Consider the following 14,094-nt stretch of genomic DNA (forward strand, 5'->3'; position numbering starts at 1 on the left):
AAACCTATTCTCCTCCAGCAAATTCTGTTAGAACCAGTATTTCCATTTCCGGAAGCCTACTTTTAAGAGTTCATACTAAGTTTATAGTGGGCTTTAGTGGGGTTTTAATTTGCACTAAATTTTCTTTTCTGGAAGATTACTTATGTTCAAATTTATAATGTAGTGCTTCTGTCTTACAATTAAACTCTTATAGCACTCATGCATTTTTTGCACTGTCTTTTTGTTTTTCTTTTTTTTTTCAATTTAAGCTTTCCCTTCTTGGATGAATACTTTGAAATAACAGGTCTTATTCTTAGTTGAAAAGGTAAGAACTATCATATTTAAAATGTAACAGTTTTAAATGATGGGATTCTTTTGAAAGATTATGCAAAATGGTCAAATAGTTTTTTAATTTGAAGAGTCACTGAATTCAATGGAAGAAAGAAGGGTCATTTTCAGTTTTCTCCAGGATGTTCAGGAGGAAGGATAGTGAGAGAAGGAAGATTCTGTATGGGGATATTCAGTCTCTGGCCTCTACTGGGTTTGCTGTCAAATGTGGTGAGACTGCTGAAAGTGCTGGTAGGCATCTGCTATTCAGACTTGTATATATTTCTCAGAGGATGGCAAATTGAATTAGATGTGTAAAGTTGCACTAATGTTCACCAAGGTATTCCTACTCTGAATACAGAGGAGACCTAACATAACATTATTGTTCCACTATTCCATTTCCTATGTTTGTGTTCCTCAAGAATTCGGAGGCATTTGGGTCGTTCCTAGTGCTGGCCTGCCAAGAGAGAGGCTGACATTATGGCAGATCATGGTATGATGCTTAGAAGGTCTTCACTCCCTCACAAATGATCTCTGTGACCAGTTTGTGATTTGCCTTTTTGTTCTATAAAATCAGGCCAAGTTAAATAATGGGTTCTGTTATTTTAGGTTCTGCCATGATTCTATAATGAGAATATTAACTTTATTTTTTTAGAAGTCTCCTAAATATTTGGGGGGGGGGGAGGGGCAGAGGGAGAAAGAGAAAGAATCCCAAGTAGGCTTCATGTTGCCAGTGCAGAGCCTGACCTGGGGCTCCATCTCACAGCTGTGACATCAGGACCTGAGCCTATATCAAGAGTCAGACCACTGAGCCACTCAGGTGCCCCAAGAATATGTACTTATTTAAAATAAGTTAAAATCATCTTTTCAGATTTATTAAAATGTATAGGATATTGTCTAGCAGACTTAAAGCAATTTCTAGTTTAATACATAATTCAATGGAATAGACTTTAAAAAAAGAATGTTTCTGAGGTCCAGCTCTGTCATTTGCCCTGTGATGTTGGACAAATAAAATTTAACTTGTCTAAGCATCAGTTTTCCAACTGAAAATTATTTCTCAGATACGGATGTTTGATGATAGGCATGTGAATGTGCTTTGGAGTTAGTAGTTCTCAACTTTATCGTAAGGTTAAACACACTTTGAGGCCCTATCCCAGCCTTAAGTAGAATCTTCAGGGGGAGAGTCCAGGCATCTATATTAAGATCCCTGAGTCTGCGAGTTGAAAACCAAAGCTTCATATTTATTGCTATGACCGTGTTTAAGAGCTATGGAGATCACACGTAGGAAAAGGTATCAAATGTTAATACCTATATGTGCTGGGCAGTCTGAATATGAAGAGTATAATGTGGCCAGGCTTGTGGGGACTAGATACACATAGCTGTCTACCAAGATGGGATGAGTGCCCTTTGCAGTTTGCCTGGGCATCTGCTAGGACTTCCCACTTGTGCTTCTGTAACTCTTCTGGGCTTGCCTGGCTATGAACCTTCAGATTTAGTGTAGAGGTCCCTTGAGTTTGGTGAGTAATTTGAGATAAGCAGAAAGGCTAAAAAGGTTCTGGATTACAGAATAGTGTAAAAGCCTTTATAAATAAGAAATAAGGTCAAGGAAGCATTTTTGTGGGGAATGGAGGAAGAATATATCGAGTTTTGGGGATTTAAAATTTAAGGTGTTTGCATGATATCTAAGTGGGTGTATCCAGTAGAGAGTTGGAAAAAGATTTGGAATTCAGAAGAGAGGTTACTTGCTGGAGAAGGCAATATCATGGGAGTAAATAAAAGCACCCTAGAGAGTGTGGGAAATGAAGAGAACCAAAGGCTGAGTTCTGTTGCAGGCCATTTGATGAATGAGTGCACGATTAGACTCCCAAAGGCCTACTCTGCTTTCTGCACCCCCCCCCCCCCCCGCCCCCACACACAAACAAACAGCAAGCAGTGCCTTAATTTGCTACTCCTCTCTCTTACTAGCCCAGTGGAGTCAGGCAAGTGACATAGCTTATCCAGTTTTCTTATCTGTAAAATGGAAATAAGAGTCCCTACCTCAGGGTTGTGAGGATTAAAAAAGAATCTGTAATATAGTTAAGTGTTTTAACTGTCTTTGACCTATTGAGATAAATTCTTTTTTTTTTTTTTTTTTCCTTTTTAAGTAGGCTTCATGCCCAGCATGGAATCCAAACTTGAACTCACAACCCAGAGATTAAGGCCTGAGCTGAGATCAAGAGTTAGATGTGGTTTAACCGACTGAGCCACCCAGGCACTCCAAGATAAATTCAATTTCTAGTAAGATCCAATTACCAGCCCCACTTACAACCCACAAAATCTCCATCAGTGACTGGAGCTGGTGTTGATCATTATCTTTCTTGAATTTATTCTCTGCTGCACAATGTGCCACTTAAATAGGCGTTGTTTTAAATGTGCTTATGATTTTTTTCAGTCTTGCTGCCTCAACTGGAATGTTAGCTTCCATTGGGATTAGGTCCATTTGTTACACTTCCGTGTATAGCCACTAATTTCTCAAACATCAGTTATCTCTATTGATGTGGTAACTTACAATAAAATTGTAATGTTTTAGAACTATTTTGGTGCAGAGTGGGAGCTCAACAATGTTTGGATGCATAAATCAATGAAAAGTCTAAGATTGCCTTAATATTTGTTTCTATCTACTCAGGTATTTTCTGACAGATGTAGCATAAATAGCAGATAAACACTCCTTACTAAACGAGTGCTTTTCTTCCTAACTCTTAAGCTCTAAGACAGTTCTAAGACTGGGAAAACCAGCATTATGTGGGACTTAATAGCCTGGAACCAGAGTGATAGCTTGTGTCTTATTTGTGCTGCAAGTGGAGAGGAGCTTGTCACAACATGCTCTTCATTTTTAGGCTCCTGGGTCTTGGCATCCTAATATGTAAAATTGGGGAGGGGGTAGATTAAGTGATCTTTAGGTTCATGTCTTCTAGCAATACATATGCTAGTATTCACTGGCAATCAGGAAACAAATACATTGTTTTATAAATATACTACAGAAATGTAAGGGAGACACATTATATGGACTTTTAAAATAATAGCAAAATACATGGCAATTCTCACAATGCTTCTCTTTAAATTTCTGTCTCCCCCCCCCCCGCCCCAAACAACCTACCAACCTACAAAAAGCAAAAATATTCCATGTGTCTTATCTGGACCACAATTGAGGGGTCAGATAAGATACTCTGAGTTAAAGATACAGATTTCATATATACAACAGCCAGGACATGAATTCATAAAATCTCAGCTTTCTAGGTGTGTGACCTTGAACATGTCATTGAACTTGGCTATTTTCTGATCTGCAAAATAAAGATAATATGAGCAAATATTTACACAGCACTTTTCTATGTGCCTTACATTATACTTAATAGTTTTTACTTCTTTATGTCATTGTAAAATTAATGAGACATTCCTCCTCCAAAGCACTTAGTGCATTATATCAGAGTACATATTCAATATAACACCCATTTTTTCCTGACATAAATTACAGAAACTCTAAAGTTTCTAACATTTAAAATCCTTTAAAAAATACTTTGTGCATGGAAAGGTGATACTGTGCTGGAGGAATAACAAGCTTGGTGTCTATTTAAAGTGCTGATACTTGATCATTAGAATTAAAATGAGCTATCTACCAGATAGGAACCCATGTTTTTACTCTTCCCCATGGATCACTAAGTGATTTTTAAAACTGACTTTAGACCTCAAGTTCCCATTTAAGAAACAACTCATGATACCTTGTTACCAACTGCAAAGTGAAGCTGGATGTTTTGGTTATTAGATATCTTAGTGATTTGAGGTTATTGAGTGAAATGTAGGGGGAAAGCTATTAGGGTGGTAAAATGGGACAGGAAATCTCCAGGTTTATTGGAGATACAATACAGCTTCCTAATTTTAAAATCTTTACCCAAGGAAATGTCTAGTATAAAACAATGGTGTGAGTAGTCATTTCAAATGAAAGAATCTGTGGAAGAGGTGATTGTTTATTTCTGGACTGTGTACTCATGTGAAGAGTTATTAATTTTTATTTGTATTTAATTTTAGAGCAAGGGAGGGGCAAAGAGAGAGGGAGAGACAATCTTAAGCAGGTTCCATGCTCAGTACAGAGTCCAATGTCGGGCTTGATCCCATGACCCTGGGATTATGACCTGAGCCAAAATCAAGAGTTGGACACTCAACCAATTGAGCCACCCAGGCACCACAAGACTTCTATTTCTAAGGGAATTAATGAGATCACAGTCATTTTTATTCTGAGTAAGAAGGAAAATATTAGGGATTTAATGCCAAAAATGCAATCATTTTTTTCCTGTTAAGTAATAGTTAACACTTAAATAGCATTTACTATGTGGTAGACATAATTCTATGTGGTATTATTACTAGCTCCCTTTTACAGATGAGGAAACAGACACAGGTTAAACAACTTGTCCAAAGTCACCTGATGGTATCTTGCAGGGTGGAGAGTTAAACTTCAGTGGTCTGATTCCAGGGTTTGTGCTTTTAATCTTAACAAAGGGCAGAGAGGCTGGGGAAGTAGCTGGAGCAGTGGGGAAAAAACTGGCAGCATTACAGAAATGGAAGAGGTACGAAAATTAATAAAGCACACTACAAGGACAAGGAAAAACTTCCAAAACCCTCTTCCTTCAGTCTTCCTACCACTGGAGAATGCTATTTCATAATTGTTGATTGTAGAACTCTCTATTTACACACAACAATTTATTAGTAACTGCTGGGGATGGGGAGAAAAAGGGTCAGGGTCAGGTTGGTATTACATTTGTACTTAAAAGAATGATGATGATTGAGAGGAGAATTACCACAGTGATGATTATAATCTTTCTGAAGTGTTTCCACCATATCCTCCTGAGAATCTTTCTTGTTTTTTGGGACTCTTTGGCCTGAAATAAAAATAAACACAAATTTAATGTTTTCTTTCTGTATCTGGATTAATGGACACACTTCAATACCTAATAAAGCTATGTAAAAGAACAGATTTAGCTTGGTTTTGAGCAATCCCAGAGAGTGTCACAAAGTCTGCACAGCTTTTATAAAATGATGCACCAAGATTCCAGGTGCCTTACTCATTGAGTTCAGCTGTAATTTTATTAATATTAATAAATTAATATTTAATAAATATATTTAATAAATATTTATTATTTAATAAATATTTAATAAATTAATAGAATTTATTAATAAATAATTAAATTAACTCTGTGACTGTGACCAAGTTAATAACTCTTTGAGCCCCAGTTTCCTCATCTTCACTTTATGATTTTACTTAAATGCCACTATCCCTTACAACCCTATTTAAAATCGCTACCCCCATCTCCATCCCAGAAACCCTATTTCCCTTCGATACATTATTTTTCTCTAAAGTATTTGTCTCTTGGGGTGCCTAGGTGGCTCAGCCAGTTAAGCGTCTTGACTGGCTCAGGTCATGATCTCATGGTTTGTGAGTTTGAGCCTCTGGCTCTGTGCTGACAGTTCAGAGCCTGGAGCCTGCTTTGGATTCTGTGTCTCCCTCTCTGCCCCTAACCCATTTGCACTCTGTCTCTGTCTCTCTCAAAAATAATCATAAAAAATTAACATGTTCAAGGTATTTATCTCTTATCTAACATTATGTAAATCTTATTTATTGTGTGTTGAGAATGTAAGCTCTGCGAAGGCAGGGATTTTGGTCTGTTTCATTGACTGCTGTATTCCCAACAGTGCTTAACGTAGAATACTCCTCTATTTTTCTTTAGCACCCGTATATTGCTATTGAGAAATGTGATGCTATTCTAATTGCCAAGTCTTTGTATTTTCTCTCTGAAAACATTTAAAATCTCTCTTCCTTTTTTAATGTTCTACAATTTCAATATTACATACATGCCCTGCTATGGTCCTTGTTTTGTTCATTCAATCTGGAAACTCGTGTTATTTAGTTCTAGGAATTTTTCTTGTATGCCTCTAATTTTCTCTCCTTTGATTTCTTCATTGTCTGAAACTCCTGTTGTTCATATGTTGGATCTCAGACTGATTCGCTGTCTTATCTTTCCTCTTTCTCTTTTTGCTCTCCTTTCTGAGAGAATATCTCAACTTTATATTATAATAATTCTACTGAATTTAAAATTTTTACTATTGTTTTAATTTCCAAAAGATCTCTTTTGTTCTATGAATAAGCTTTTACATAGCTTTTCATTCTTGTTTCAGGGATGCATTACTTTCTATTATTTCTCTGAAGACAGAGAAAGGTTGGGGAATGGTCACCATATTCAAAGATACAGATACTCAGGATAAAACTTTTCACTTGATCCATCGGATTTTAATATGCTGGTCACTCTGGCCTCAACTGCATATGGTTTCTGAATTTAGACCCTCTCTGGTCTGTTGTCTTTAGGTACTTATTATCCTTTTGTCAGGGGTAAGGAGAGGAAGTGATGTGGCTCTAAAATGTAGGGAAGAGGCTCTGCAGGTAACATGTTCCTTTTAAAGACTTTATACCCAGTCTCCTCTTGAGACTTCTATTGCATGTCTACTTTTACAAGTACCATGTATCTTCAATTTCTGATTCTTTCCAAAGTTCTATGGCCTGGATCAGTTTGCATCTTAATGTCTTCTGGTACAAACTTAGGTTTTGAGGTTTTTGCTACTAAAAAGGTTAAAAAGTACTCATAATTGGTTTTCTAGCTTCCAAAATTGTTGCCATCTCTTACCTGTTGTCTTTTCCTTTGTTTTTTGTCCTAGTAATTTATACATTAAAATTCCTAATTATTGCTTTACCTATAATTTTATTGGAATTTTGAGTGTATGCCAAGATAAATGTATCTGTTTAATCTGTCAAATAAAAATCCATGACCCATATTTATCTGTAGGCAGACTGAGAGAAAGCTTACTGGCCTTTTTGTTAAAAAGCCAAATGGGCTTTTTTTTTTTTCCCCCCCTTTAAAAAAGCTTATTTATTTTGAGAGAGAGAGCACTTGTGCACAGGTGTGAGCATAAGCAGAGCAGGGGTGGAGAAGGAGAGAGGGCTCGATGTCAAGAACCATGAGGTCATGACCTGAGTTGACAGGAGTTGGAAGCTTAACTGACTGAGGCACCCAGGTGCCCCCAAATCAGCTTCTTAAGGACATTCAGTAGTCTTTTATATAAAGATCAAGGGGAAAAGAGAGGTAACTAATTTTGCAAGTCAAAAAATAGAGGTTTTTGTGAGAATGATTATGTGGTATCTGTGTGAAAAATATTCTGAGAAAAACTGTAAAATACTTCAAATATGTTTTATTGAGCTGCTTCTACTCAACTGTCCTCAAAGAGGAAGTCATTTTTTTCTTCATATAATCATGTATGCATAAAAGTGGGATTTGTTTGGAAGGTAAGGCAGTAAAGTGAAATAAAATCTCTTACTTTTTTTTGCCATATTTTTTGTGGGATTTAGATGTTGCCACTTACCCCATAAAAAAGACAAAATCTAATAAATTAATAGATCTGGCAGTATGGTAGACTAAGTAATCCCATAACCCTCCTGCCACTATTACTACTCAGAAATGCTAGATAAAATATAATAAGCAAACTTAAATTCATAGCAGAATTGGGAAGAAAGTCAGAGTACAGCCTGGTGCCGAAACTTAGGCAAACAGTGAGAAATTGCACTTCTGGTGCAGCTTGTCTGGATTTGAGAGGGTGAGGACATTGGCTTCTGTCATCCAGGGCTTGGGATTTCACTGCCCACAGGCACAGCAGGCTACTCTCTGGGCTCCATGAGGAGAACATGGAACTATATTGAATTTTCATCTTTCCTGCTAACTAGGCTCAAAACTTTGGAGTCTTCCTTAACTCCCTCTCACCACACATGCAATCTGTCAGCGACTCCAATTTGTTCCACCTTCAAAATGTATACAGAATCCAACCACCTCTCACCACTTGTACTGAACTAAATATTCATTTTATGTTACCTACACTTTCACCACTTTCTTTGCTCTTTAATTTTTTGCTGAAAGTCAGATTTCTCCTCAGAGAGAATTTTCCAACTACCTAAAATACCTCCTTTAGAATTTCCTTAGTGCAGATGTGATAAACACAGCCAGCTATCCACTGCAGACTTTAGTTCCCCTCTCATAATGTAGAATTATTGCTGGCAAGAGACTCTCCAATCACAGACCACATTTATCAGGCTCTTCACCCCACTCTGTGCTGTTTCCCTCTCTGCCTCTTGTACGTATGCAAAGCTGTAAGACTAATTCGTACCAATAGGTCGTGAGTAGAAATGATGGTGTCACTTTTGGGCTGAAGTGGCTATAAGCAAATATGCTTCTTCCACTCCATGTTTAACCAACTGCCACCTGAAATGGAAAGACTCTAAGGCCCCAGGCAATGGCAGAGTCACAAAACGGAAAAAGCTTGGGTTCCTGGATTGCCATGTGAAATTATGCCCACAGAAAACCTGTTTTAAATTGTTATGCAACCAAGAAATAAACCTTTATTTAGTTCAACAGTTAGTGTTTCTCTAATACTGCAGTTGGTAGTAGGATGAGATGTTATTAAAAGAGTCTAAAACATGTGGCATTGGCTTAACCATCAGGTGGTAGGCAGTGAAGAAACTGGTACTAGAGGCTGGAAAGATAAAGACCTATATTCTTCAGAATAAAACACTGGATAGTTTTACCAGTGCCTGTGACAACTTGGAAGGCAAATTGCCTATTGAGTCTTTCACTTTGGAAGAAAATGTTGGAAAACAGAATGGTAATGGTGTGAGTTCTTGTTACTGGCTGCATTTATCAAGGTACCAACTGGCTGGTTTGCAAGAAGAAATGAAAAAGGAATAGGGTGAAGAAATGTGGAACACTGAAACATTAGATAAGCTTATGTTTTTTTGGTCCAGAAATAGAAATATTGAAAAGGTCTTTAATGACAAATGCCCATTAAGAAGATTCTGTCCTCCCTCGATAACAGAAAAACTCCAAACCTATTAAAAAAAAAAAAATGGGAAAAGGACTTGAACGGACTTTCATCAAAGATCTATAAATGGCCAATAAGCATGCGAAAAGATGCTCAACATCATTAGTCATTGAGGGAATGCAAATCAAAAGGAGATGCTAGTTAAAAAAATGAGATGCTAGTTCATACCCAGTAGGATGTCTATAATTAAAAAAATGGAAAATAACAAGTGTTGGAGAGGATATGGAGAAATCTGAACCCTCTTACATTACTGGTGGGTACTTGTGGCTACCCTCTTACATTACTGGGTTCAACCACTGTGGAAAATAGTTTGGAAGTTCCTCAAAAAGTTAAACACAGAATTACCATATGATATAGCAATTCCATTCCTATGTATACACACAAAGGAATTGAAATCAAGTATTCAGACAAAAATTTGTACATGGATGTTAATAGCATTATTCACAGTAGCCAAGGCAGAAACAACCCAAATGTCCACCAAATGATGACTAATAGATAAGCAAATAGGGGTGTTTCCATAAAATGGAATATTACTCAGCCACAAAAAGGAATGAATTACTGACATATGCTACAACATGGATGAACTAGGAAAACATGCTAAGTGAAAGAACCAGCCACAAAAGACCGGATTGTATGATTCTATTTATATGAGATAGCCAGAATAGGTAAATCCATAGAGACAGAAAGTAGATTAGTGGTTGCCAGGGCCTGGGGAATAATTGTTTAATGGATATGAGGTTTCTTTTTGGGGTGACAAAAATGTTTTGAAACTAGTAAGGTGTTGGATATACAATACTGTGAATGTATTCAATGCCACTGAATTGTATACTTTAAAAATGTTAATTATACCTTATATGAGTTTTACCTCAATTAAAAAAAAAAAAAGATTCTGCCCGGTGGTGGAGACGAGGTTAAGGGTGCAATATGCTTCCTATCCAAGCCTAATGGCCTCAAAGTAGTTGTCTTTAAATTGAGAGGGAGGCATGAGGGCAAGGAGCAGGAGCAGGAGCAAAGAAATAACCGGGTTTCAGAATATTGTCCAGAAAAGAACTTTACATGTGGATACAGGCACTTGGAAACAACTAGAAGCAAAAAGATTCAAAATCAACCAAGTTTTGAAATGGAAAATAAAGCAGAACCTGGTCCTTTGAAAAGACCAAAACAAAAAAAAAACAAAAAACAACTTGATTAAAATAATTGAAAGGCTAAGAATGAGGAAATTAAACCAACCACAGGCACAAGACAAAAGTTAAGAATACAACCGCATATAGCATATAGTATAAGTTTTTATACACGGCTAGAGTCAGTCTTTTGAGGCAACAAAGGTAAAACTATAGCAGTGCATCCTACAACACATACAAACATTTAATGTGAAATTTGTCATATTAACAGGTTTAAGAAGAAAAATCATTATCTCAATTAATGTAAAGATAGCATTTGATACAATTCAACCCCCTTTCATGATAAAATTTCTTAGCAAATAAAGAATAGAAAGGAAGATTTATAAGTTGTTAAAAAGTATCTATCAAAATCTGAATGTAAATTTAATACTTAATTGGGAAGCATTAGAAATATTCATTTTAGGGGCGCCTGGGTGGCTTGGTCGGTTAAGCGTCCGACTTCGGCTCAGGTCATGATCTCACGGTCCGTGAGTTCAAGCCCCGCGTCAGGCTCTGTGCTGATAGCTCAGAGCCTGGAGCCTGTTTCGGGTTCTGTGTCTCCCTCTCTCTCTGCCCCTCCCCTGTTCATGTTCTGTCTCTCTCTGTCTCAAAAATAAATAAACATTAAAAAAAAATTATAAAAAAAAAAGAAATATTCATCTTAAATTGGGAACAAGTATTTCAGATATCACCATTTCTAGTCAATATTTTACTGGCATTCCTAGATAACATAGTAAGACAAGCAAAAATAAATAAAGAGGGGTGCCTGGCTCTAGGTGGAACACGTAACTCTTGATGTTGGGGTTTTAAATTGCGTACAAGTATTTCAGGTATCACCATTTCTAGTCAATATTTTACTGGCATTCCTAGATAACATAGTAAGACAAGCAAAAATAAAGAGGGGTGCCTGGCTCTTGGTGGAACATGTAACTCTTGATGTTGGGGTTGTGAGTTTGAGCCCCATGTTGGGTGTAGAGGTTACTTAAACAAAAAAAAAATTAAAAAATGAATATATATGGGAAAGGATGAAAAAAATATAGTCATTATTTAGTATATGATAAAATTTTTATGTAAAAATGCAAAGAAATCCATAGATAATATTACCATGAAAGTTCAGTAAGATTTAGGATACAACATTAGTATGCAAAAATTGATTGTGTTCCTACTAATCAAAAAACAGAGTCAGAAAGAGACCTAGAAAAATGGAGACCTAGCACATTCAGAGATGTGAAAACAATATTTTAAAGATGTCAATCCTCCCCACATTAATGTAATTCCAACTAACATCCTAAAATTGTGTGTGTGTGTGTGTGTGTGTGTGTATGTGTGTGTGTAACTCAAGATGTAGATTCTAAAATTCACTGAAAGAGAAAGCAAGACTTGCTAACACAATTTTCAAAAAGTAGAATACCATTCACTATAAGATATTAAGACTTCTTATAAAACCACAGTAATTAAAACAGTATAGTACTGGTCCAAGGATAAAGAAATGGATTAGTAGATATTAAATATGTATAGGGAGGGGCACCTGGCTGGCCTACTCGTAAGTGCATGTGGCTCTTGATCTTGCGGTCATGAGTTCAAGCCCCACGTTGGGTATGGAGATTACTTAGATAAATTAAATAAAAAGAAAAAAGAATAGAGTGTATATATATATTTACATATACATATATGTACATACATATACATATATACATATATGTAAATATATATATAATTGGCATTACAAACCAAACTTGGAAAGGCTGAGTGCTATTCAATAAATGGTGTTTGGGCAACTGATTTTTTGTACAGAAAATTATAAAATTTTGATTCCTACATCATACTCTATGCAAAAAACAAAATTCCAGATGTTTTAAAGATCCATGTTTAAGAAGCAGAATTTAAAACTTTTAGGAAACAATGTAAGAATATCTTTATAACTTTGGGAAAGGAAGGAGTTCTTTTTTTTTGAGAGAGGGAGGGAGAGAGCGCTAGCAGGGGAGAGGGGCAGAGGGAGAGAGAGAATCTCAAGCAGGCTCCACACTTCGTGTAAAGCCCAATGCAGGCCTTGATCCCAGGACCCTGGGATCATGACCTGAGCCCAAACCAGGAGTTGCATACTCACTGAGCCACCCAGGTGCCTCAAAGGAGTTCTTAAACAAGACCCAGAAAAGCATAAACCATGAAGGACAAGACTGATAGATATATTTGCCTAGATGAAAGTTAAAGACTTCTTTCCTAAAAAAGGTATTTTACATAAAGCTGAAAGCCAAGCCACATACTGGGAGAACATATTTACACTTTATACAACTAAGTATCAACAACTAAGAATTGTATACCATTTTTTATCCTTTATTATACATTAGTATTTTATGTATTTCCTATAAATTATTTTAAAAGATAAAGATTCACATTAGCAAAATGGGCAAAGGATATCAACAGGCAGTTAGTTCACAGAACAAATTCTAATAGTTAATAAACATAAAAATTGTTCAATGTCATTCAAAATTAGGAAAACACAAATTAAGACAATAGTTATCTTCTTTCCCTTACAGATTGTTAAAAATCATAATCTCATAATCCCAAGTATTAGAAAGAATGTGGGGCAACAGAACTCTCATATACTACTGATGGAAGTATAAATGGCACAACACTTCTTAAGGAATTTTGAAGTATTTAGTTAATTTAAAGATGCACATATTTTAAGATCCAGCAATTTCATTTCTCTTTCTACATATAGCAGAGTGAGGGTTCTACAATGAGATCAAGCATCCCAGGGAGTTGCATGAGATGCTCCACTGGAAAGCAGGAAATTAATTTTAGAACTTCTCTTTGTTTATTTTAATCAAAAAAATAGGAAGGGAATGAACATGTATTAATGTACAACATATGGATAGGTGCTGACACCTTCCCTAAGTGTGTACGTAAAATGATACATGAGGACGCTTAAGGTTTTTTAGGGGTAAAGTGTAAATTCCCTAGTGACAAAGAGTTGACCCCTGCCTACCCCTTTATCCATTTACCTGTAGTGTATTGCAATTCCTATAATTTACATGCGTCTGGGGAAAAGAATTTATGGGCAATATTATTTAGTTTTAACTAAACTAAAAAGTACACATGTGGCTTAAAAATTCTACCAATAAAGGGGTGCTGGTTGGTTCAGTAGGAAGAGTGTGCAACTCTTGATCTTGGGGTTGTGAGTTCATTACTTAAATAAATAAATAAACTTAAAAAAAATTATACCAATAAGGCAAACATAAACAACAAAAACATGGCAAAGAGGATATATCTCTTCTAGTTTGAGTATTTCATCTGCCATATTTAGAAATAAAAATATAATGATTATAATCAGATCTGACTTTTAATCACAATTACTATTAAAAACATTCTTATTAATATTTTTCTTAATCAGAGAGAAACAGTTTTAATCTTCTTAAAAAGCCAAATTATTTAATATTTTATTTCATCTTCATCCCATTCTTTTAATTACTACTTTCCTATATGCTTTATATTATATAGTGTTATTATAGAAGAATATATAATTTAGCTATATATCTAAATGCATTCTCAAGAATGCACTTGTAAATTTGTAAAATTACAAATAAGTATGCATGACCAAAAAACTCTACAGATCACTGTCTTAGAAACAGTTTTGCAGGGGAACCTGATTGAGGTGACTCAATCAGTTGAGTGACTGACA

General features: G+C 36.0%; 1 protein-coding gene across 4 annotated transcripts in view; it reads right to left on the bottom strand.

The window, feature by feature from the left end:
- Positions 1–3,438: 3,438 nt before the first annotated feature.
- LOC109276919 (vesicle-associated membrane protein 8-like) overlaps positions 3,439–14,094 on the bottom strand; it is a 34,138-nt gene continuing 23,482 nt past the window's right edge. For 2 of the 4 annotated variants that reach the window (XM_019466216.2, XM_019466193.2), the window contains one exon: positions 5,008–5,216. In XM_019466216.2, coding sequence (XP_019321761.1) covers positions 5,079–5,216 — 138 coding nt within the window. In that variant the 3' untranslated portion in view covers positions 5,008–5,078. Of the gene's footprint in view, positions 3,627–5,007; positions 5,217–14,094 lie in introns of those variants that run through there. The other 2 variants (XM_019466209.2, XM_019466201.2) reach the window with 2 other exon arrangements.

The sequence above is a fragment of the Panthera pardus genome, unplaced genomic scaffold (assembly GCF_024362965.1).
Source record: "Panthera pardus isolate Hobbes unplaced genomic scaffold, ASM2436296v1 HiC_scaffold_13, whole genome shotgun sequence".
NCBI classification, from domain to species: Eukaryota; Metazoa; Chordata; class Mammalia; order Carnivora; family Felidae; genus Panthera; species Panthera pardus.